This window comes from Elgaria multicarinata, chromosome 1, assembly GCF_023053635.1.
Source record: "Elgaria multicarinata webbii isolate HBS135686 ecotype San Diego chromosome 1, rElgMul1.1.pri, whole genome shotgun sequence".
Taxonomy (NCBI): domain Eukaryota; kingdom Metazoa; phylum Chordata; class Lepidosauria; order Squamata; family Anguidae; genus Elgaria; species Elgaria multicarinata.
This window is the reverse complement of record NC_086171.1, coordinates 115,920,260-115,946,648: the sequence shown is the minus strand read 5'-3', so window position 1 is coordinate 115,946,648 and position 26,389 is coordinate 115,920,260. Positions and strand designations below refer to the sequence as shown.

The 26,389-nt window shown below is 42.0% G+C and overlaps 1 protein-coding gene across 2 annotated transcripts in view; it reads right to left on the bottom strand.

The window, feature by feature from the left end:
• Window positions 1-1,224: 1,224 nt before the first annotated feature.
• The window catches only part of PTPRC (protein tyrosine phosphatase receptor type C), a 112,982-nt gene continuing 87,817 nt past the window's right edge, over window positions 1,225-26,389 (bottom strand). For both annotated transcript variants that reach the window (XM_063135206.1, XM_063135215.1), the window contains 17 exons: window positions 26,340-26,374; window positions 22,413-22,522; window positions 19,469-19,559; window positions 19,249-19,325; window positions 19,079-19,115; window positions 18,556-18,653; window positions 16,380-16,505; window positions 15,734-15,891; window positions 14,808-14,943; window positions 13,115-13,264; window positions 12,753-12,843; window positions 11,054-11,190; window positions 9,410-9,544; window positions 8,894-9,016; window positions 7,040-7,215; window positions 4,334-4,469; window positions 1,225-3,112 (listed from right to left, as the gene is read on the bottom strand). In XM_063135206.1, the coding sequence (XP_062991276.1) occupies window positions 2,834-3,112; window positions 4,334-4,469; window positions 7,040-7,215; window positions 8,894-9,016; window positions 9,410-9,544; window positions 11,054-11,190; window positions 12,753-12,843; window positions 13,115-13,264; window positions 14,808-14,943; window positions 15,734-15,891; window positions 16,380-16,505; window positions 18,556-18,653; window positions 19,079-19,115; window positions 19,249-19,325; window positions 19,469-19,559; window positions 22,413-22,522; window positions 26,340-26,374 (2,095 nt within the window). In that variant the 3' untranslated portion in view covers window positions 1,225-2,833. The remainder of the gene's footprint in view (window positions 3,113-4,333; window positions 4,470-7,039; window positions 7,216-8,893; window positions 9,017-9,409; window positions 9,545-11,053; window positions 11,191-12,752; window positions 12,844-13,114; window positions 13,265-14,807; window positions 14,944-15,733; window positions 15,892-16,379; window positions 16,506-18,555; window positions 18,654-19,078; window positions 19,116-19,248; window positions 19,326-19,468; window positions 19,560-22,412; window positions 22,523-26,339; window positions 26,375-26,389) is intronic.

Below are 26,389 nucleotides of genomic sequence, written 5' to 3'. Positions count from 1 at the left end.
TGGTGGACAAACAGTGCAGTTTTATGAGAACTGCTGCATCTTCAGTCTCCTGGAACAAGCAGGCAGCTGTCTCTTTTAATACCTTCCTTTCCTTGATACAATTCTATGACTTTCCTTCCTCCACTGCTATGGCTGGCAGTTCTCCTGAGACCCTGACCAGCTTCTGGAATGAAGGAACACCTTGGACTAGGGTGACCATATGAAAAGGAGGACAGGGCTTCTCTATCTTTAACAGTTGTATTGAAAGGGCCCTGCCTAGCATGACCAGCTGCAGGGCCCTGCCTAGCATAACCAGATACATAGGAGGGCAGGGCGCCTGCGGCTTTAACTGTTGTGATGAAGAGGGGATTTCGCCAGGTGTTGCGTGCATACAAATAACACCTTCTGAAATTCCCCTTTCAATACAACTGTTAAAGATACAGGCGCCCTGTCCTCCTTTCCATATGGTCACCCTACCTTGGACCAAACACAAATTAGAGCCCATTTTGGGGCCTAGTCCATACTGGTGATGGTGGTAAAGAAATCGTAATATGCTGCCACCATCCCATCATTGCAAAGTTGCATGGATGAGGTGCTCTGAATGTTGGGATGCTTTTTATAGCCTGGTGCTCCAGATGAATTGGAGGAATGCTTGGTGGCCCACTGTTACCCATTGGCAAGACATTTTGCAGATAAAGCCACTTGAGTCATACCCGTTCCAACCCTGATTGCACCTTGGTTGCTAGGTTTTCTGGATCCATTTTAGGCTGGCTTTTGATCTGGTTTTGGAACTGAAATGACCTTGGTCTTCTCCAGGAACTAGACAAAGAAAAGGCATCCCTGTTGGTTCAGCAGGGAGGGGGGGAATCTACACTACTGCTTTAAAGCACTTTAAAGCGCTTTATAACAGTTTTGACAACTGTTGGAGCCCAGAACACACTGCATATACAGTTTTCAAAACGTTTTCAAAGTGCTTTAAAGTGCTTTAAAAGCAGTAGTGTAGATCCCTCCCTGGACACCTCCAACAGTTTTGTTTTTAAAATACCATTGAGTATTTCTTTCACCCAGTGCAACAGCCCAAAATAAATGGCACATCCTACATTGCATCTGCCTATCATGTCTAGACTGGCCCTGACATATTTTGTGTTATAAAAAGTATCCATTTATGCTAGCTGATAAAAAAAGAGGGGGACCTATTTTCAGCTGACCTCACACTTCTTATGTAAGGAAGAATGTTTGTTTGTTTTTAAGCTGATACATTGTTTTATTTCAAAGTAGAAGTAATCAGAAATATAATATATATAAAACTGTTTTTCATATAAAATGACTGAAACCTGCAGCAAACCTTCAGAAAGAATAGCATATACAAGAATCAAAAGACGAGAGGGAGACATCTTGTAAAAATAATAACACCATGCAAGCCAGAGTATTAAAAAAAGGGGGGGGAAGCCCAGCTGTGCTAACGTGTAGAATCCAAATGTTAACTTAACAATGTTTCTCCAGCATTTCGCAAAACATTCAATGTTCATAATTTATCAAGCTTTTTGGAGATTCAGAGCTGAACAGTCAGGTGAATTTCTGGGGAAACAGTGGCATCCTGAGGCCAGTTTTAGAACTGCAAGCCTATAGTTGATGAGCATTTTGCTATTTGTTAATGCCCATTCTGCAGTTTCAGTTCCTTGGTTTATGCCAATCTGGTTCATACAATGGATCTGTCATATGGATCTGTCATCTGCATCTTTGCTTAATAAACTTTTGCCCATAATACTATGGTCTTTTGTCAGAATGGCCATAGGATAATAGACCATGATATTATCCTATGTTCCACGTGGGCTTCAATATACTGATGACACTCTGTAATTTATTCAGTTCAATATCAAGGCATGCCTCATTATCTGCAACAGGCATTGTGCTTTTTGTGCTCCATATATTCATTTTGCTTCTTTGTTTAACAGAACTTTCTGTCCTATCAGGAACTCATTTTAAACCTGTGCTTAGATTAAAACTGTGACATGGTATAAAGTTACTTGAGAAATACGTCTTCCCAAGCTGTCCCGGACATGCAGAACTCATTATACTGAGCGGTGGAGTGGTTAATTTTGAAGTGCAGCCTTTCTTCATGACAGTCCCATATCCATTCTGGGGGAAAAGGACCCCAAAATCAGGCTGCTTTGTTGCTTCAGATCAACAAACCAGTTCTAGCAGTTTTCGTCTCCACCAGGCACAGGGCTTTTGGAAAGCTTATGGTCTTAAGTGCCCATTGAAAAATACTTTGCATTATGAAGGGAACACTATACAGTTGCTGAGAAAATTCATTTTTCCCCCCAGCTAGAATTACAATTAAATTCATAGGAAAGAGGAAAACCTGAGGGGGTAGCAGTTGATGTCAGTGTCCCTGCTAATGAAAAAAGTGTCGGTGCTGCAGCCCTGATTCCACTACATCACTGGTTGTGTTATACTTTCGATACTTATCTGGGTATTTACACTAATATCTGAATATAATTGGTGACAGGTATATCTGATCTCTGCACTGGCTATTTTCTTTCTTATTAACAGAAATGCAAAATAGTAGATTGCCTTCCCTCCTTTGCTGCTATGTAAAAGCCCATTAAAAAAATATTAAAGTGTACAACTTGTACCATACAATTAAAAATTGCAAACCTACACACACAAACAAACAAACACACAAAATTCACAGTGCCTTGGGAGAAAACAATAGTTTCAAGATTTTACAAAAAACTTTTCTCTAACGCAGTAAGAAGTTGGGATTATGGAGGAAATATCCAATTCTCCTTTTGGTTTAAATTTGCTGCACATGTACAGAGACCATTAACTGGAAGGGTTCAAAAAGATTCTAGACTGTTTCAGTTAAAACTGGATTTGTGGGTCCATTAGAAGAACTTTCTGCTTGCCTAGTGCCATCCTTGGCTTTGGAATCGTCAGACATTTCCAGATCATTCCCAATTTCTTGAACTGGAAGGAAGAGATCAATTGTAACTGAGTTAGCTTCCTCTTCTTTCTTTACATCCTTCTGAATATCAACTTTGTGTTCTGGGCATTGGGTCTTTTGCAGTTGTCCATTCTGGGCAGGATACATGCTAGCAATAGCATCATACAGAAACTGATAATCTTCCTAAATAGGATTAAAACAAAACAAAATAAACAAACAAAAAGGAGTTAGTGTATACATCGAAGTGTCATATGCTCTCTTTCCTTCCCTAAGTGGTTTTACTGAGGGGGAGGAAGATGAGGCACACAGAAGAAAGGCAAGACGTAGAGTCTGGGCTTACTAACCCACCACCATCCATCATTCTTAAAACAGTCATTTTCAAACTGGGTTAGAGGGAACACAAGGTTACTCAGAAGCTTATTATGGGTCCCTCAAAGACAAGATCAGTAATGCAAGCAAGCCACTCTGAAAGACAGCTCGACCATTACTACTCATCTTCCTCCTGAAGGGCACGGCAATAGCACAGTGTGGGTGTGTTCAAGAAGCAGGCAACAGTGAGGAGCTTGGCATATTCACAACACAACAGGCCCAGAAAGTGCTCACTACATGCTTAGGTATGTGCCCTGCAACACATCTGAGAATCCTCTGTGGTGGGAAGGGGTTCTTCGGCCAAAGAGACGAAGACAACCATCGGAGCCAAACAACCATTGGAGCAAAATTAACTGCCAGTCAAACACCGGAGCCTCATAGGTACAGAACTCAATGGAAATACTAAGGTCAGAGCTACACCTTGTGTCAAATCATTACGAACCCATCATGGTAACGCTATATCCCTCTTGCGCCTTTATACCCTTTAAGACACATAATGAGACTTGTTGAGTATTTTGGATAATGTGGAATAAAAAGCAGGATATAACACTACATAAGGCATATAAGGAATGTGTCCTGTACCCCAACAGTTCTCAGTGCACTTCAATATCGCTAACAAGCAGTAGTGTAGATCTAGCCTAAGTTACCATTTAGCAAATAGGTTTTATTTTCCAGTTATAGAAAACATAACTACAACTTATCCCAGCCATTGACCTTGTTCAGACATAATGTTGAATGACTGCTCTTTTTAGCATACAGTTGGGGGGGGGGGGAATCTATATAGGAGCATTTGAAGGGGAAGGAGTATAATACCCTTATGTTACTGCTTTCCTGTTGTTTTATTGTAACTATATTATTTGATACTTTAATTGCTTGATTATTGCATTTTATTGTATTACGTTGTTTCTGCTAGCCACCTTAGATCCTGTGATAGAAAATAAGGGTAGCAGTGCAATCCTGTGCATGTTTACTCAGAAGTAAGCCCTATTAAGAAGAAGAATCCCATACAAGTAACTTGTATTACAAATTACTTACAAAAGAGGAAATCATTCCTGGCCTGGCTCTGCGAAGAGATTTCACGAGTTGGAAAACATCTATGATGCCTTCAGTCTCAGCACTTTCCAAGAGGTTCATCAAGGCACAAAATACTCCTGTTTGCTGGGACCCATCACTACAAAATGACATGCCAGGAAATCGACAGTGTTAATTCATAGCAGAAACAGAACAAAATGTGCAGCAATGCCTCGGAACAGGATGGTTGGATGTTGTATAGGTTCAGCATTCTATACTGCAGGAGTAGTGGGTACACAGCACATTCCCAAGGCTTGCCCCATTGCACCTCACGAGAAGCCAGAGTGCAATGTCAGTAGAGTAACTCAGATGGGCCTAGCATGGGTTGACATGGGGCACCTACCTTTGTGTACAGCCTGGACTGGATCACAAAACAGCCTGGACAGGATCAAAGGGTACATACTATATTGACACTTATTTAAATCATGTAAAATTATGTAATTTATGTATGCAACAGTACCACTCTGCCCTGATTAAGCCTCTGAGACGGTTGTCATGTGGATGTTCATTGATCATCTTGAAAATTTGCTTGAATAATTATGCAAGTATTCAAGATGATACATGAAAATCCAATATCAACTGTCTCAGAGGCTTAATCAGGGCAGAAGGCCAGGCAGAGTTGTGCAGTGGCATTTTCTCACTGACTGGATCTCCAGCCTAACGTAGTACAGCACATTCAGCTACTGGATACACCTTGTAGGCAAAGAAAAATCCGAGACGTTACCAAGTCCCTAACCAAAAACTTTCGAGTAAGCTTAGCAGTAATGTGATCAGAGAACAGCTCCCCTCATCAATTAGCAACTGGCTGAAAAATAGGAAACAGAGGTCTGGAGTAAACAGACTCTTCTTACAATAAAAGAAAGTAAGTATTGGGGTCGCCCAAGAAACTATGCTGGAACTGGCATTTTTTTATTTGTTCATAAATGACTTGGAGTCAAGAGTGACTAGTGAGCTAAATAACTTACATGGGAGAAAGGCACTAATAATACCCAAAAATAGAAGACAAAATGTTCCCAAGTGTCATAAAAATGAGCCCAATGCATTTCAGAAAGAAGTTACCTTCCTCAGGGGCCACTCATATCTCTTAAAAAGCATTGCTAACTCTTCCTCTGTATCAAACTGCTCTGAAAGACTTCTTAATATATTCAAGTGGCCCCTGAGGAAGGAAATCTCTTTCTGAAATATGCCAGGCTCATTAAAGCTTTTTTCTGGCACTCGAGAATATTTTCTTTTCTGTTTTTTGAGTAGAGAACTACTGCTGGTCGAGGACACCAGATTATTCAGGATGGTGAAAATCCAAGAAGACTGTGAAGTGCTCTAAAAGGTTCTCTCCAACCTGGCAAATGAGGGTCAGTGTAAGAAACCATACAATGATGCACTTCATAGAAAAACAACCTAACTTCAGGACCCATTGTTGCATATATGAGCTGGTGGTGAATAATTAGGAAAGAGATCTTGGGGTTGTGGCAGATAGCTCAGTGAAAACATCAAATCAGTGCATGACAGTGATGAATATAGTAAACTCCATGCTAAGGGTTATGTGGAAATGGATAGAATACATGACAGCCAATGTCATAAAGCCTTTATATATAACAACGATGTAGAGTACTGCACACAGTTCTACAGGTGAAAAAAGAGCAGAAAAGGACAGCCAAATGATAAGAAGTTGGAGCACCTTCCTTACTATGAAAGGCTAATGTTTTCATTTGAGAAAAAAAGATGGGGGCAGCATGGAGTGGAGAAATGGATAGAGAGAACCTTCCTCCCCATGCCCCATAATACTAGATTACTCAGGGTAGTAAATGAAATTGATTAGCAAAAGAGTCAGGTCAGACAAAAGAAAGAACTTCTTCACAGGGCACATAATTGTGTTGTAAGATGTAGTGACATCCACCAACTTAGATGGCTTTGAAGAGGGATTAGACAAATGAAGGGGCGATAGGTCTATCAATAGCTATTAATCATGATGGTGGAATCTCCATTTTCAGAGGTATTAAACACCAGTTGCTTGGGGGACAATGGTGAGGGAAGGCTATAGCCTTCAAACCTTCCTATTTGACTTCCCAGGGGCCTTGGTGTTGACATTGTGGAGAAACAGGACACTGGACTAGATCAGATTTCCCCAAGCTAGTGCCTTTCATCACTTTTGGACCAGAACTCTCATCTGCTCTAGCCAACTTAGCTAGTCCAAAACTTCCAGAGGGCACCAGGTGGGGGAAGACTGGTCTATATCAAGGGTAGGCAGAAGATAGATCATGAGATGTTTTGGATTTCAACTTCCATAAGCCCCTGCCAGTATGGCCAATGGTCAGGAATGTTGAGAGTTGAAGTCCAAAACAATTAGAGATCTACTTTCTGCCTACCTCTGGGCTAGAGGGACCCTTGATCTGAGTGAGAAAAGACCAGTATTCTCAGGTGTTCTTCACAGCAGTCTCTGAACAGGATCTGTTTATCTGACCAGGGATAATTTCATTAGCAGACTTAAAGTCCCATAATCATTCTTACCACACCATGGATGCACGTTTAGGGGGTGGGCAGATGTAACAAAAACAAGATATGAAAACTGAAAATGTGACAAAGCCCAAAGCCAAAAGAACATGTGACCCCCCAAAAAATCAAACCACAACTAGCCTCAAAACTTGTTACAATATCTCCAAAGTCTGGACTTACCGGCAGTGAATGACAATTGAAACATTCTTGCTGGACATATCAGCTGTAACATCTGGTGATGGAAGCTTCTGTTTGAGATTCTGGATCATGGTGATTATTTCTTTGGGGCTTTCTGGGAGAGAAAAGCCTCTCCATTTATGGTACTGATACTGAAAGACCTTTCGGGTTTCTTTCCTCTGCAACAAACAGATATGTAGAGAGGCTCTTCAAAAGATGACCAAGCAGCCCAGAGAAAATAAAGATCATATAACTGAGAACCATTTAGAGCAGTGGTTCTCAACCTTCCTAATGCCGCAACCCTTTAATACAGTTCCTCATGTTGTGGTGACCCCCAACCATAAAATTATTTTCATTCTTCTCTACACAATCCATTGTCATGGGATGATTTGCTAATGAAAATAATACATAACAATAGCTTTAATAATACAAAAGATGATACATGACATAGTTCAGTCAATACAGTTTCCTAAGACCATCGGAAATATGTGTTTTCCGATGGTCTTAGGTGACCCCTGTGAAAGGGTCATTTGACCCCCAAAGGGGTCCCGACCCATAGGTTGAGAACCGCAGATTTAGAGAATGAAATTAATTGCACCTACACAAAACAAAGTATATATCTGGGAATCTGTTATGAAGAAGTTGAGCTAATCCATTACTCATCCTCTAAGAAGACAGACAAGCAAAAGACCTAAACGATGATCCTCATCAGACGAGGGAAATCGTATTTCCCTACCATTCCTTTGCTTCCTGTTTCTGTCCCTCAATGGGGATGAACAACTTCCTCTTTCTTCACACAGGGAAGAAAGAAGACACAAGCAATGGCCATGTGGCCCATTCAGTGGGTGTTTTTATTACACTGCTTCTTCTGAACACAGCAGGAAATGGCGGCAGGAATTGTTATAGTAAAAAAAAAAGGATTTTCCATACCTTATTGTTTTATGGAAAAAGAACAGAAGGAGCGGGAGACACTCATCAAAAGGACCCATGAACATCTGTGAAATGCTCATCTGATGACACTCCATGTCTCATTAAAAGCTTCCAAAGTTTAGCTAAAACTAATTCCTGGAAACTGCTTCTAAAAGGATAGCTTTTCCTTAAGTAGCCGCACACTCTACTTTACCACGTAAAAACATAAGCTGCCATTTTTTAAAATTTTAAAGTAGTTATTGAGGTGACCGGAGGCAACAGTGGCAACAAAATAAACACCCTCAGTTTTCAAAAGTTGGGTCAGAACAGTGGCGCCATTGCTATTTTTTAAATTCAGATTATTATATTTAGAAGGAGATAGATGGAGAGGCGAGGAAAAGGAGGAGAAAGGGAAGAGAGAAAACAGTGATAGAAAAGCAGAAAGATAGACATAAGCAACATAGTTAAGAGTGGTCCTATCTTGCAGAGAGGAACATGGTGAGTAAAGCCTCTTTCTTACGACTTTCAAATCTCTTTAGCAAAACTATTCTTTGCCCTCTAGCCCAGGTGGGACATGTCCTTTGTGCATCCCCCATGGGTTCCGGATATGAAAATTACCCTTGTGGTGTAACAGCTCTATGTCACAAGAAAAATGCCTAGCAGTGTAGTGCGCAAGAATACGGTTCTGTTTTCTCATTTACAAATCTAAAATAAAGCTCAGATTTGTCTAACATATTATGAAATCATAGCAACCAATAAACACACATAAGAAATCAAAGACCTCTGTTTAGGTTGTAATCCTATACTCACCTAAGAGTAAGTCCCATTGAATTCAATGGGGATTGTTTCAGAGTAGAAATGTATAGGAATTCAATGTCAGTCTCAGCTTTGGAAAATGCAACAAAAATGCAGGGGAGGGGGGCGTGTTGGAGTCAAGTCTTATTTTACCTTCATGTGAGTTAGATCAAAGGCACGGATGGTGTAACTGGAACAACTGTTGACATCTATCAGTTCAACTGTGAGGCCATCATATGTCTTTTGTCCTTCTCCCCAGTACTGTGCACAGAATTCCTAGAAGTGAAGAAAAGCTAAATCAGCATTTCCCAAATGCAATATGGGTAAATTTGAGCTATAAGATGCAAGTAGAAAGGTTCAGGCAAAGAAAAGGCCAGCTGGCCTGGAGCTAGCTCTTCAAGCGTGTCAACTCAGTATCCCATTGCTGTTTTGGTCAGGTAAGACAAGGAAAAGCCTTTGAGCCTTTGAGACTGATTGTTGTTGTTGTTGTTGTTGTTGTTGTTGTTGTTTGAATGCCTTAGTTAGGGATGTTGGAGTTACCCGGTTTGGGGGTGGAGCTCAGTGGGGGGGGGTTTTGGAAATCAGAATTTCAATTTGGGCCATCTGAATTGCAGGATTTCTCTGTAGGAAACACTTGGTCATCTTAAAGATGTATGGAAATTGACTCACTTGAGTGTCATCTTTCAACTCAGTCAGCATAACAATAACTTTTACTTTTCTCTGATAAACCATATTCCAGAAGTCACTGATGGTTTCTGGGAGTGGCCCTTGTGTTGCTATCATTGTATTTTGAAGCCAATAACCCTGTAAAAAAACAAGTTTGTGGTTGAGTCAGAGGAGAGACACAGGTCATTAAACAGATATGAATTTCATAGCAAGTTAAAGGAGGAGGAAGAACTGTCTGGATTTTCCTCTGAGTAATAAAGACCAAATTCAAGACAATGGCTTGGCATAATTCATCTATTGTTCAGTTGGGAGTGATCAGAGGAAAACAGAGAAGGTAAATCGATATAGGCTTACTTGGCTCTTAAGAGATGAAATCCAAGAAAGCAAAAATCTCATCAAGAAATGTGGGTTGACCTATCAATACCATTGCTTTAAGGAGGATTCCTGCATTAAGCAGGGGGTTGGATTCAATAGTCTTATAGGCCCCTTCCAACTCTACTATTCTATGATTGTAACAAAATGGGTAGGCCTTGGGTCTACACAAGGAGTGTTGAGCCCCTTTTATTCCATGGACTGAATTCCATTTTGAAAAAGCTCTCAGAGGCTGCATTCCAAGGGAAGACAGGGCCAACATACCAAAACCCCAGCATATTTTAGCTTAAAACTCTTACTGACAGTAACTAAGCCTCAGAAGAGGCATTTCAACCATTCAGAATGGGTGAAAAGTGCACAGATGCCAGAAAACCACCAAATGATTGTTGGGTTGGGGGAAGTGCCTGGGCCTGGGAGGGTGGGCTGTTTGGGACCCCAGGAGGGCAGGATTTGACCCCCAGGTCTGAGGTTTTGCACTCCTGGTCTGCACAATACTTTTTAGTGCACTGGACATATTTGTTGCATTGTCCATATCAAATTCATACAAACACAGTTAAGCACTTTTAATTACCACTGGTTTCAATGGAAAGTTAAGCATGCACATAAAACTCACTCTTTCTCTCTCTCTCTGAATCAATTTGACCTAATAGTGTTTAACTGGTTGGATCCAGCACCCCTCGTATGTGAAATAGATCCATTTCAGCAGATGCAGCATGTCATGGAAGGTGAAATCCCCTCTCCTGCACAACTATTAAAGATGCAGGAGTCCTGTCCTCTTTTAAGAATGTAAGAAGAGCCATGCTGGATCAGATCAAAAGCCTTTCTAGTCCAGTATTGTATTCCCACAATGGCCAACCAGCCCACAAACAGTACATGAGTACGGTTGTACCTTCCCACTCATGTTCCCTAGCAACTGGTATAGAGAGGTATAGTGCCTCTGATCCTGCAGGTGGCATAGAGCCATCATCATGAGCGGTAGCCACTGATAGCCTCCATGGATTTGTCTAAACCCCGTTTAAAGTCACCCAAATTGGCAGCAATCTTTTGACTCCAGCCACACTAGTTTGGTCTGATGCAGCAGGTTTCTTACATAACTGTAAGGGGACAGAATAGAACCCAAGTTTTCACCTTCCTGATAGTTAATATAATAAGCTCAATTTAGGGTTCTACGGCATATAAAACAATCCTGCATTAAATGGTTTTGAATGTGACCTAAACACATAAATGTGACTTAAGCACCCATGAAAGGTAGATAAGTTATCCAAACACACATACAGTTATGAAAGAAGCATTGATATATTTGTTAGGTTCCATGTCGCAGTCACTTTCTTCATCTGAAGAGTCATTGGGATCATGTTCACTCTCTCTGCTCCCCTCCTCTTCATGTTTGAATAACACTCTGTTATATTCATCTGCACAGCAAGGAAGTCAGAACAGTTAGATACTTTCACAGGGGTTGACCCACCCCCCCAAATCATCACTATATCACAACTTTGCAAAAAGTGCCACTATTCCTAGTATGGTCAAGAGCAGCATCTGTTCATGAAGCCATTACACAAATCAATTTTAAGAATGAAAGTAGGACCTGCATCAAAATGTTGCAGAAGGAAATGCTCCTGTTCACTGTTCTAGTCAAGTCAACCATGATATTCCATTCCATTTCTCCCCCAATCCAGTTTTCTATCCCCACCCCCTCTTCCCCAAAATTTATTCAGTATTCCTTTGCCATTAAATGCTAAGTCTTCACAGGCTGTTTTGGAGGGTCCCTTCTTAGGGTTTTCTTCTAAAGATTTTTTTTTAATTCCGCAAACCTAGGCTAGATCTACACTAGTGCTTTACAGAAGTATTGAAGTGCACTGATAACTGTTGGGACACATGACACATTCCATATCTCACTTTCATAGTGTTATTCCTGGCTTTTTATTCCATTTTATCCCACATACCGCAACAATTGTCACTGTGTGTCCTGCAAGGTATAAATACCATGATGGGCACATAAAGATTTGACACAAGGTGTAGATGTGGGCCTTGGTATTTTTCTTAAGCCTGCTGATAGCTTCCTTTTGAGCATGGGTTGTGCTATTTTGGCTATCTAAGCATCAGCACTCACAGCCTGCGTACTGGAACTAAAGGGCCTGGTTTTCTATTCAAGCATGAACTAAATTACTTCGGTTTGTCCATTCTGCTTGTATTTCCCAAGATGCTCCTCCCTTAACAGTCTCTTCTCTAGTGCCAGTGCCCTCTTAAAAACTCTGCTGTCCCTTATGCCTGACTTTTCTTCCCAGAATATCTACAGGTTGAGACTTCTCTCTCTTTCCCTTCATTCAAGTCCCCCCTTTCCCCCTCCCCTTTTAAAATCCTTAGTCTTCATCCCACCCACAATGAAGGCTATGCCACTGCATTTGCACACAATTCAACCTTGCTCCCTCTGACTCTCCCTACAGTCAAATTCTGATCTCAGTCTCTTTCACCTTCTGTGCCAGGTTCCCAATAAAAATCATTCCGCAAAGCTACTATTTGTTCAGATCTGGGGTGGGGGAGGACACCATTCCAATCAAGGTAAAATTGCAGATTCAGGGGCAATTTTCACTGGGAATGTGGTACAAAAAGAAAAGGTTAAATACACACATCCCTCTATGTGCTACACTCGTGATCCAGATTTTGGGGTGTGGGGTTGTGACTTTTATTCGTACAATTTTGAAGACAATAGCAGTGCATTCAGTCATCATATCTAGCTTGGCCCTAATAAATGAAAACATCATGTTAATGTGAGAGAGACAAAACGGATCGACTTTGTTGATGAAGGTTTGAAAATTACATAGGCCTGGCTTTGATATAGCAGCAGAAGATGCTGTAGGAGTACTTTGTAAAAAAAATCTAAGTAGGATTTGAAGTGTATTTTTCTCTTCAGTTCATACTTTTTTTTAAAAAAAAAGGCACTTGCTGCTTGGAAGTTAACTTCTGAAATACTCACATGGAATAACTGTTGAACTCCGGTTTTTACTTTTATTTTCATCTTTCTTGCCCGTTCTCTGTGACTGCCAGTTCTTATATGCAGGCAGCCTCTAACAAAAGAGACGTTAGGAATTACAGAACACACTCCAAATAAAAGTACTTTATTAAGAGATAGTGAAATAGAAATACAAAATCATCGCACAGTATTATGCTCCATTTACTTTTACTCTGCTATCAGCCTCATGTCTTGCCAATTCACTCTTAGGAAGAATGCAAAAGTGAAAGAAAATTGCTGAGAGCATATACCCAGCTTTAAACTAAATAATGAAAAGTAATGATCTTTTCCAATAAGCCTGGAGAGCCAAGAGAGATGCAATTTACCTGGAACTCAGCTTCCAACAGAGATGGATCACTGGGAGGATCTCTTTTCTTCAGGTGATTAAGGTAGTTGTGCAGTTCTGAGATAGTGACCTCTGTTTCACCAAACTGCATGTATTCAACCAAAGCTTGATGGATCAAGATATACTGTGCCTAAGATCGGGTAGATTGCAAAAAGCAAACATAGTTAAAAGAAATACATGTAACATTCCATAAATATAAAATTGTACAGAGTTAAATTGTTCTGACAGAAAGCTTGCTCTCTAACAGACCAAGGTAGGGCTTACTTCTAATCAAACATACAACTTTTTCAGAGTTATCAGACAATAAGTCCCCTTGAATTCAGTGGGGTTTATTTATGAGTAAACACACAAAGAATTATGCAATGCATCAAGTAAAACCTCATTTGAACCTCTTCAAATATAACCAAGGTAGGAAACATTCCACATATTATGCAGAGGTAAACTGAAACACCTGAGTGTTGTTGTTGTTGTTTATTACATTTCTATACCACCCATAGCCGAATGCCACAGGAAGTACAGTTCAGAGTTTAGGACCAACACAGGAGAAAGCCCTTTCCCATGTGCCTGACAAATGGGCTTCTACAAGCGAAGTTGTCTTCACAAGGCCCTCTCCTGTTGATCTTAATAACTGATCTTCACACCGAGACAGGCAGCCAACGGTTACAGTCACCTACCACCTGAATGAATGGACCACTCACAGTACACATCAGTGGCTGTTGATAATGTATGAATTATCCACACACCAGTAAAAATTGGAGTGCTACTCTAAAACACAACACAGGGAGCAGTCAGATGCTCCTGCTGCAATGAATGAGGAGACCCCTTCGGCTGTACTAGGGTGACCAGCTGTCAGGATTTTCCCGGATTTGTCCTGGTTTTTGTTCTTTCCATAGTGTCAGGGGGGATTTTCTATAATTTTCAATAATGTCCTGGAATGACACATCTTCCCCTTTAAGGCTGCCATTAGCATGGCAGGAGGGAATGACATGCTTTCTTGAGGCACATCATTCCCCCACCCCGAGCTCCAATTGAGGTCTTAAAGGGGAAAGTGGGTCATTCGTGGACATTATAGAAAAGGCCCCAATTGGAGTGGACGGTGGTGGTGCAGAATGAAATCCTTTCCCCTCCTCCACTCCAATCGGGTTCTTTAAGGTGGCGGGGGAATAACGTACTTTTTGCAGGACTCAGAAAGCTGCTTCCCCCCGCCACACACTAGGTGTCCTCTTTTTTGGTTTCCCAAATATGGTCACCCTAGGCTGTACTTGTTCACTTGGCTCAATCAAGACACACACACAATACATGGGATGGGAGACAACCTAGAAGTGCCAGCTCCTGTCCCAGTGACTAGCTGTTCCTCTGCAGGAAATAATACTTCTAACCTTACCAACTGAATTACCTGATTCGCTTACCTTCCTGGTTATGCAATCCCCCTACCTGATGGAGCATTGGCAAGGCTCTAGCAAATGTATCTGAAGAAAAGTGGATCCTCTGCATTGACATCTACCGTAATGCATTCCAAGGTATTAATAATCTGACAGTAATTTATTTTTGATCAATATTTTATTTTTATATATATTGTATGATTTTATTGTACGCCACCCTGAGATCCTAGTGATATAGGGCGGGATACAAATGTCTTAAATAAATTAATAAATAAAGCTCTGGAAACATACCTCCACTTGCACCATGAGGCATCGCTGACGCCGTAACTTCACAATGTAGCCATAGACATCTACTCTTCCTTCACTGTCCAGTCCCTCTAGCATTGCATCAATTCCAATATAGGTTCCAGTACGCCCGACACCAGCACTGACAAGGGAGCAAGGAAGAGAAGAAGAAAATATCAGTCAAGTTGCTGATGATTAAGAGATGCAACTTGAGTGGAACACCTTGACATTAACTTTTAAGCCTGTTCAAGGAACACAAGCGGACACTTAAGTCTGACTCTCCTTTCAGGGGCATATTCCTTCATAATATTCCTAATGTTTGTGCACCCTTGGCACATTTGAAAAAAAAACCCACTAGCCTCTTTGTGGATGTGTGCATTAATTTAGGCTGCAATACGCCCACAAAAAAATTGCATAAATTATAACATCCTCTGGTTTAGGTTTCTTTGTAGATTCGCACCTGGTCTACCCAGGCAAGAGAATGAGATGAGAATGAGGTGACAGAAACTATTACAGCACTTCGAAGGAATCACATTTTGGAATGCTCCCTAATATTAGAAAGCTTGCTGCATATAAACTAGCACAGAAAGGAGAATGTTTTAACATACTGTTATAGAGTTAAGGGGTTGGTCTGAATTCTTTCCTAGACCCTGCACCTGTCATTTATAATGCTAAATAGTGATGCACTAAATTAAAACGATTATATATTGCAGATATGCCCTCCCCTAATCCAGATGAGGACCCCAAAAAGGGAGGAAGAGTGAACAACCCCATCCTAAGGTCCCAATCTTGATCAGTACCCCATAGTTTACGCTAGAGTAATTTTAAAAAGATGTAGCTGTGTGCTATATCATTGAAATAATACATGCTTTGGCCCTAAGGCTCGCTTAGCAGAAATTATAAGAAAAGCTTGGTTTACGTTTACATCTTACCTGCAGTGGACCACGATGGGGCCACTAAAGAAATTGCTTAAAGCGTTGACTCTGCGGCGTAACTTGAGAAGCAGATGGGCATCATCAGGTACTCCATGGTCTGGCCAGCTTGTGAACTGAATGTGGGTCACATCTCTTCCCGTTGTCTTTTCCCTTCTCTGGATAAAGAGGTTATGTATAAATATTATTGTTGCCATTTCAATATGAAAGACGAAAAGCCAAGAAATTATGAAAAGGCCACATACGTAGCAAGAGGGGATCAATGTTGTCTGGGTTGATAGTGTTGGCCAGAAAGAAGAATGCCAAAGGCTCTCCACACCTGCCCACCCTAACCACTAGAATTATGATGACACTCCATTAGAAGACGCGCTCAATGTAATCTTTATACTACACCACCCACCTTGTTCCTCCACAGCAAATATCTACTTAGTGGAAGAGCAGGCATAGCGCAATGGCTAAAGGAGTGAGATGTGAGCCAAGAAACCTCTGGTTTCCCTCTCATCTCAGCCATGAAGTCACTAGGTGGCCCTAGGCAAGCCAACCCTTCTGCAATATGGCGATAATACTAATTACATATCTTACACTCTTGAAAAGCTTACTGAGCTGATGTGTACAAACCTCTCCAAGCATTATTATTCTTACTTACATTTGTGATGTGCAATTTCTGAATGATGTAGTCAGGACACACTTTGCATTCATTTATCTTTACAACAATGTCTCCGTAAGACGCGGTCTCCTCTTCCATAGATGGCCAGTATTTGGCACATTTGATCTGTAGGAATACAAGGATCATTGACTGAGAAGAGCCTCTGTAGTAATATAACCTTCACATTCTTTATTACTTTTTGTTGAAATATTCATTCATTCATTCATTCTTTTGGTTATTTATTACAGTTCTATACCATGCAAAGCCAAAGTTCTCTGGATGCTCACAAACACTTCAATTATATTTTCGGGGGAAAACAAATAGCTGGGTACAATTTCAGATTGAAATTATGCTTGTTTGAATGAATAGGACAGAACTGGTGTTATTTTCCTTTCACTGTGAGAACAATTTGTTATAAAGTGACTAAAGATGTGCTCACACATCCGCGTGCGCACGCACACACACACAAACACACACACACGTTGTGTTTGTTTCATTTAAGAGAACTGCAGGATGCAGCCATGCCTGCTCCTGTCTCTCAGTAATCTCTTGCCCACTCTTTTCTTCTGCCTGCTGTGAGGCAATACAAGAATTATTTTTGCCCCTGCAGGTGGGAGGGTGAACAATGAAGTCAAACAAGGGAGATGCTTTGAAGGCATAGGTCAGTTCAAGCGTAATGCAAAGTTTATGACACAATCCTATGCATATTTGGACAGAAAACATCCTTCAGCTCCCAGAATTCCCCAGCAAGCATAGCTGGCTGGCTGGCCAGCAGCTGAGAGCATTATGTGGCTAATCTAAACATGAAAACGACAAGGTGACAATGTTAGAGGGCTCCACCCCAAACATACAGCCACAGCTCCTTCTTTGAACAAGCGTCCAACTGATGAAGACGCCACGAAACGGGAATTGTACCGGACACCTGTTTTATTTAGACGCCTAGAATTATTTAGATGCCTAGAATTGTGAATGTGTGTGGGGATACAATTCTGTACTTCTACTACAAAAGTATTTTTCCCATACGCTGTTTGGTAACATGTTATGGAGACTTTAGTGCTGACACATTGTACTCTATTATTGTAATTGTTTTTTTTTTATTTTCTATATGATGGGGGCTTCTGCACCGTTGGATTTTTTTGGAGGGGTTTAAGGCAGTGTATCAGCAAGAAGAAAGTGTTTTGTATACTTATTTACGAACTGTATATGTAAGAATACTGTATATATCATCCACATTTGTAATATATTGCACCTATCTTATATTTCACGTGTGAGTCTTTGTGGTTGAGTGCTCAGCACCCCAATTGTGTTTTGGCTGGCAATGCTGGCAGTTGTAGGACTTCTTTCTGTCTGAACATGCATAGGGTTGCACCCTTAGTAATAAGGACCATAGAACCTAGGGAATAAAGGAGTGAAGCTTATGTAGAAATGGAGCATAAGGCAGAGGCCAGGGCAGGGGCTTCTTCTAGAGAGCTCCAATATGAAAGTATCACCTCTTTCATTTCACATATTAATGCTCCTGCCTCCACGGTCATGTCTACACCTAAGGGTGTAGTGGGAGGGACGGGGGAGGATTGCGGATTTACCTGCTACTGCGATCCACCTCCAGCTTATATATGGCCACACAACATCCCAGAAGAGAACAGGGCCGTCGTGGGCGCCTCTTCTTTTGAAGAGGAGCCGCACAAAAAAGTAAGTAAAAAACCACATACCTCCCCCACCAAACTCCACACCCAACCCCCTGCCATCCCAGGGATGGTGAAATTTCTGCCACCCCACCCCCATGGGCACAGAGCCACCCCACGCAGCACCATGCCTGTTTGAGGACCCGGGAGGCTGTGCCACACCAGCCACCATCCTCATGGTTGTCCTGGGACTGCAGAAAAACCAGGAAATCCTCAGTTTCAATTATCCCGGAGAAAGTCTGTGGTCATCCCCGGTTGACCCTGGGATACCTTGCCCATCATTTGCTAACCATTTGCTGCAAAAGGGTTAGCGGCCTAACCATGGTTTAGTATGTTGTCTGAACAGGCCCAAAGCCTTTGTACCTCACCTTAAGTACTTCATGACAAAGATGTTTCCCCATAAGTAAATATATGAATTAATAAATGAACTATACAAAGTTACCAATACACATTTTATATTTGATGCAACAATGTAGCGAGTACGTTTCTCTCACCCTGTTTCCTTCCTCGCAGCGAGTCACCATGACAACAATTGTTGCCTTTTGCTCCCAGATCATTCTCCAGAAATCATCAGTTGTCTCATCCTTGGGACCTGGCAGAAAGATTACTTTAATCACTTGAAACATTTTAATGTGATGATTTGAATGGACATGGGTCATCCAAAGATAAGCACTTTTAACTGCCATCAATTTCTTAACTTTTCCCGTAGAAATTAAAAGTGATGAATTTAGCTTAGATCAGGTCTTTATTGTTTAATACAGTAATTTGGATGAAGCAGAAGAATATATAAACAGAAGACGATCCTGTGTTCTTGTTGTACATAAGAAATATATTGCCAAATGCATCTGTATTATTCTACCAGTTTGATATCATCATTAATTTGTTCCCTCCATATAGTCAAAACCATACAAGGTGCAGACAAAATATATTTATTTTATTTTCCTGTAAGATTTAAGGTAGAAAAGAAAAGAAACGAACTGAATAGGTATTAAACAAAGGAGAAAAGGTAATACAAACCTTGGGCAGCGATGTATTTTCTTGGTTCTTTGAAACCCTATAATAGAAAGTCATATAATATTATCCCACAATTAAATGTTCAGGAATATTTGCATATCCATAGGAATTACAAGATTATGAAGAATGTTTTCATATTGGTATTAGGAAAGCTGCTACTGAAATTCACTCACGTCAATATGACTTGCATTGATGTAGTCTGAACCAGGGTCACCGGGTATCGCAGAAAGCTCCACACGGTTGTAGTCATCTTTTCATACAGGGTATCAGAAGCAGAATGGCAGGACGAAAGATATTGCATTGAATCTTTAGTTTTGTATAATTTCATGGAGTGGGGAAGGTGGCATTAAGGATTGACATAAAAAAAATCCTCAATTCACAATATATACTTACATGGGAGGATGTCAACGTAACGGTTTTTGTTCTGGTTGTAAGATTTGCGGGCATCTTTTATAGTGAATTTACTGAAAACTCTGGGAATGCTCTGCAAAAGACAACATCCTCCTGAGCAAAAAGTATTACGGCAAAGAATTTAAATCCTAGGCAGTGGTGTACGCGATATTTAGCTCTTTCATTATTATTAATTTTCATGATAATAATTTCAGCAGCTATCCTGAATCCCATTTTGTACATTTAAGGCCATAGGCCTATTCAAACTTGTTTCAGAGTAAAACCAAAAGACTTCAGTGGCTCTTACTTCTAAATAAGCATGCACGGGATTGGACTGTAAATTCCACAGGAATGATTATGATCAATGATCATATTCAAGTCCCAGACTCTATTGCTGAGAAGTTTAATCTGCATGCATGGCACTACAAAGCAAATGGTCCCAGCCTCAAGGGACTTTCAGGCCTTAGTTAGACCTACCTGTTAGCCCACGATGGAGGAGAGAAGATCTTGCTTTGTTTTTAATGTGAGATCCCTCCTCTGTTTACACGTGATGCATGAGGACCTCAGGAGGAGAGGCGTCACGTCCGCCATTTTTAAATTATCATTAAAGGGCCAGCAGCGCATGAACACTCGTGCGCATAAGGTAAGTGGTTTTTTTTAATTTAAATTACTTTCCCCGCTCCCCCCACCCTACCCCTGATGAGCGCAGCACTCCTGAGGAGCGCTGCACCCCTTGCGCGGCTCCCGGCTCCTCATGAGGAATCGCGCGGAGCCGGGTCAACCCACAGCACCCAGCCACACGTTCTGTGGTCTCGGGCTCAGCTCGGGACCACGGAAAAAACAGGGCCAAAGGGGAGGGCGAGGTCCTGGGGCAAGGGAGGAAGATAAGGTTATCAACAGCTTCTACTCATGATAGCTATAAACTACCTCCAGTATCATAGGCAGTGTGTACACCAGTTGCTGGGGATTACAAGCGGAACGGTCATGTTCTGCTTGTGGCATTTGGTTGGCCCCTGTGTGAACAGAATGCTTGGTTTGATCCCACATGGCTCTTCTCATGTTCTTAACGGAACTTATGTAGACCAGTACTAAGTTGCCTATTGATTTCAGTACAGGCTCCATCACAGGTGGGAAACACACGCTCCCTACCATCACTTCTCTGCTCCTGGATTCGTTGCTCAGTTACTTCCTGTTTCAAAACAGGAAGTAAACAATTAGCACGAGGCCCATTCAGTCAGGCACACAGCAGGAGAGAGCAGCAACTTCCGGTTTTAAAAATATTTCGGACTTTCTGTGGTGGTTTTTCTTGTGGCACAAGGACGGCCAGAAGGGGCGGAAGGCATGTGGGAGGCAGACGATGTCATGTGAGGGACCTGCAAAAAATCCGTGAGTGCCCAGTAATGAGCATGCAATAAAACACTTGTCAGATGGAGCCCATAGTCTATTCTAAGCATAACTAAAAGTGCTTTCAGACAGGGGGAAATTGCGTTTCCTTACTGTTGCTCTGCTTCCTGCTTCTCTTCTGCATTTGAAACAAGCTGAATTACACAGGAAGACAGTGCCCTCTAGAAAGCATTTAATAGTGCAACTTTGACTGCACACAGCAGGAAATCCTGACATATTTCAGAAGAACTGGGTTTTTCTATGTTTATTTTTAAACGGATTAACTGGGAAAAGGTGTGGGAGATGTGCAGGAGGCTCATGACATCATCAAAATGACCTGCAAACTTTAAAGAAGTTTAAAGAAGCCCTAAGTCTGAACCAATTCATTGTGAGGGGCATTTTTACTTTTCTTCCAGTGTGTCATTGTAACCCAGGAATGATTACTGTCTGAATGGGTCTTTGACCTCTCTCAACTGACATGTTAATTTAGCTAATATCATCATCATCTCATGCCTTCCTCCCTGCCTCCACTTACAGGCCCAGGAAATCTTTGCAACTAGCAAAAGGCTAAGAAGAAAATCCGTGTCAGGATACAATGAGCAATCTGTTTTCTATGGGCTCATCTACACCAAGCAGGATATTTAGGGTGACTATATTTGGGAAACCAAAAAAGAGGACACCTAGTGTGTGTGTGGGGAAGCAGCTTTCTGAGTCCTGCAGAAAGTACGTTATTCCCCCGCCACCTTAAAGAACCCGATTGGAGTGGAGGAGGGGAAAGGATTTCATTCTGCACCACCACCGTCCACTCCAATTGGGGCCTTTTCTATAATGTCCACGAAAGACCCACTTTCCCCTTTAAGACCTCAATTGGAGCTCGGGGTGGGGGAATGATGTGCCTCAAGAAAGCATGTCATTCCCTCCTGCCATGCTAATGGCAGCCTTAAAGGGGAAGGTGTGTCATTCCAGGACATTATTGAAAATTATAGAAAATCCCCCCTGACACTATGGAAAGAACAAAAATCCAGGACAAATCCGGGGAAATCCTGACAGTTGGTCACCCTAGGATATTCCACTATGAAAGCAGTATGTAAAAGGCAGGAGCCACATTACTGCTTTATAGTGGTATTGAAGTGCACTGACCACTGTTGTGTTCCACTGACACATGCCATATACCACTTCCATACCGCTATATCCTGCTTGGTGTGGCTCCTGCTTTTTATATACCACCTTCATAGTGCAATATCCTGCTTGGTGTAGATGAGCCCTATGTACTAACAAAGCACAAGTATATGATCCTTTATAACAGGGCATCTTAAAATTCTCCTACTGATTTTATATCTTTCAATTAACGGAGAACATCACTCTCCTAATAAAACACTTACCCTTATGGCCAGGTTCCTGTGCTCCTTGCCTGGAATCTCTCTGCCCTCTCCCATTTCCCTGAAATATGAGTCCTCACAGGGCTGGGTTGAGAGCTTCTTTCTCCACATCCCAAAGGAAAACCAGCCACCAATACTCATATTTCTCTAACATACACTTCGCTTTTTTTGACTAGGGCACGAACCTGAAATTCATCCAGGAAAAGTCTTCCTTCATCTGCTATCTTTCTTTTATAGGTTTCCAACAGCAGCTCTGCAGGAATTGGTTCTATACTCCTCAGCTGCTTTTCATCATCTTTAATACAAGAAGGGGAAGAATCAGTGTAGATATATGTGTTGCCTTGAATATGCATAACATCAATGTAATACACATTTAAAAGCATGCTTAAGCGTGTATGGCATAGTTATATAACACATTGGCACTAAGCTTCACTGTCCTGTGTGTTAGAACACCTAGGGCCAAGTGAACTCACCTGGGCCCATTTCGTCGGACTCTCGCCCTGCCACTTGTGGTGCTCGCCACCACTCCCAGCACCCCCTCTGAAGCACACAATGGAGACTCTGGGAATTGCGCATTTCCCCAGTTGTGTAAATGGAAGTCATGAAGGCCCCATTTACGCAAGAGTAAAGGCATGAATGCTCCATTTGTACGTTTATTCTTGTGTAAACAGGGCCTTTATGCCTTCCATTTATACAGTGGGGGGAAATGATGTAATTTCCGGAGCCTCCATTGTTGCGCACGATGGAGGATCTGGACGAAGGAGGATGGCTGTCAGGTGCGCATCAGGCTGCACAGGCACTCAACCCTCGGATCTGTGAATATACTGTGGGCACCTGACTGGGGGATGAATGCAGGGGAGTCCATCAGACTCCCAGACCCAGTCGGGCGCCTGCAACATCCCTATGGGTCATTCCTAAATTTGTATAAATGGTGCAATGTTAATCTAAAGTAGAAAAGCACCAGGAAGAGAGTGCTTAATTCTTCCCCTGCCTGCTGTTTTTTGTTTTGTTTTGTTTTTGCTTTTACTCACAACTCCCATCTTTGCAACCACTTTCCTCCCACGTGGGGTTCTGAGAGCAGAATTCAGACTGGCTGGTTTAGAATTGCTCACTTCATGCTGACTTGAACACCACTATTGATGCAGTGTCTGTTGAGGTGTCCAGTGTATCATCTTATCCTGTTTTGTGGGATCAATTTCAGTTTTTGGAGCCTGAGGATGTGGACAAGACACTTGCATCTGTCTGATCCACCACATACTCTCTCGACCCTTGTCCAACATGGCTTATTCGAGCTAGCCTCGAGGGGGGGAGGGGGGCTGACTGGATGGATCAAAGGAGTAGTGAACACATCATTGCATGATGGTGTAATCCCTACTGATCTAAAGGAAGCAGTGGTACAACCATTCCTGGAGGAAAACCTCCCTTGACCAAAAGATTTATGCTATCGTCCTGTCGCAAACACCTTGTTCCTGTGAAAGGTGCTCAAGACAGTGGTGGCATCTCAGCTGCAGGCACTCTTGAATGAAACTGATTGTCTGGATCCATTCCAGTCTGGGTTCAGGACTGGTTTTGGGATGAAATCAGCCTTGGTTGCCCTGATGGATGGCCTTCTTCGAGAGAGGGCTTGGGGAGTGCGACCCTGTTACTTCTTCTTGTTCCCTCAGAGGATTTTGATACTGTTGACAACAGTATCCTCATGGACACTGTCCTACAGTGGCTCAGCTCATACTTGTGGGGTCGGTTGCAGAGAATAGCATTGGGCAACTGTACCTCAGCCCCATGGTAGTTGAACTGTGAGGTGCCCTAGGGCACCATCCTGTCTCCAATGTTATTTAATACACATATGAAGCAAAGGGACAAGGTGTGACCAGTATGCTGATGATGCCCTGCTTTATTTCTGTGTGACATTTGAATTGGGAGAGGCCATGCATGTTCTGAACTGGTGCCTGGATGCAGGTATGGCTTGGATGAGGGGCAATAAACTGAAGCTGAATCCTGATAAGAAAGAGAGCCTATGGGTTGGCATTTCCCAGGTCCAGGAATTGGGGTGTTTGTTCTGGATGGGGTTGCCTCCCACTGAAGAAGCAGGTCTGTAGCAGGTGCTCCTGGATCCAACTTTGTCACTGGAGGCTCAGGTGGCTTTGGTGGCTCAGAACACCCATTACCAACTTCAGCTGGTACACCAACTATACCCTTTCCTAGATAAGGATAGCCTAACCACAGTGATCCATGTACTGGAAACCTCACTATTAGACTATGTGGGGCAGCCCTCATGCATTGTTTAGAAGCTGCAACTAGTGCAGAATGCAGCAGCTAAGGTGCTCACTGGGACACCTAGCTATGCTAACATAATAAGAATGTGTTAAAAGAAACTGCACCATTAGCTACTGAGTCAAAGCCCTAAATGAATTGGGATGAGGATACCTAGCAGACCATCTTCCCTTATATACCAAGGTGACCTCTAAGATCAGAAGAGAAGGCCTTGCTGGTCATTCCAAAATGAACAGAATGTGCCATGGAGTATCCAGATGGCGGGTGCCTCTGTAGTAGCACCCACAATCTGGAAAACTCTCCCTCATGCAGTTCGGGAGGCAGAAAATGTTACATAATATTGTATTTTAATATTGTAAACTACTGAGATATTCAGTGGTTTACAAATGCCACAATTAAATAAATAAATAGTGAAAGGGGTCGTGCATAAAAACTGGCAGGCAGAAGAAATTATTCAGCACCCACTTCCTGCCCATTATGTCACCATTTTTTCTCCCTAACCTCCTGTTCTAACACATGCATTGTGCACCCACCACATCTGGTTAGCTTCTCAAGTCCAAAATGAATGAGCAAGTATATGGGCACATCTGGCCAAGGCTGCACACAGGCTAGATCAAGGATTAAAAGGTAAGAAAAAATGCAGGGACAGGGGAGCTTCCTATGGCCAAACTAGCAGTGACATTAATTTGGGGAAATGCTGCAGCTCATTGGTGGAGCCCAGGCTTTTCGTATAAAAGATCCCAGGCTGCAAAAAGCTTCAAAAAGCCCTGGACACCTGCGGTAGGGATGGATGAGAATTTTGTTTCAGTTTGCAAATCACTCAAAAATGGCCTGCTGGCAATCCTGAACGTAAATATGAATGGGAGCATATTTTCTCTGAAAATGTCTGCAGATTCCTAAACTTGCATTTGTATTTGCAAAATCTGTATTTGAAAAATGTCCAACTTACTAAAAATTGCACAACTTTTTTTTTTAAAAAACCATGCTTTAGTCCGTGGGGAAAATTTGTGCAAATCTGAAAATCTATAGAAATTTGGGGTGGGGTGGGGTTGCACAACTTTCACATTGGACAGCGGTTCGTTTTGCACAATTTCCCCTTTTGTGCAAAGTGAATGGTGATTGCAAACGTATGTGCAAATTGAGAAGAGTTGAGCAGTGAGCTCATGTTTGGAGAATCTTGGTGACCTCAAACATTGCCTATTTGCCCATCCCTAAGCTGCTGTTCTTCAGTGTAGACCATTTTGGTTTGATTCGTTGTAAGGCAATGTCCTATGTTCCTAAGCATGAATGCTAATTAATGTGCATGATGCTTGTAATAGATACAGCAGCCATGTGAGAGGAAAGAGCAGCACTGGATCACCAGGACTTCCCCCCACCCTGCTATTTACATTGCAAAAATGTGCAGGTTTTTATAAATGTAAATGCCCTTATACCAGCGATGGGCAACCCCTAGACATTTTGGCCTACAACAAACATTAGGTTTAGCCAGCAAAGCAAATGATGATGGATTATGTGAGTTCTAGACCAAAACATCTGGAGGGCCACATGTTGCCCACCCGTGCTTTATACTCACAATGGCAAAAAGGAAGATGATAGGGTCAATGGTGGTATAAGCTACTCTGAAACCCTGCGGTGGCTCTAGAAAGCTCATCAGGTCCAGAGAATTCCCTGGCATTGCAATACCTATATGGGTCCCTGGGGAAAGTTTCTACCCTACACAATTCCAATTCCAAAAATGTTGGTTCAATGCTAGATATCACTGTATTGCCTTTACAATAAGCTGGACAAAAGCATCCCCTTGATGGCTGCACTTGCCAAAAGTACAGCAAGATAATATTTACCTCTTGGAACAAGCATTACAGCTTCATCTGCATTACTGTAAGAAACACAA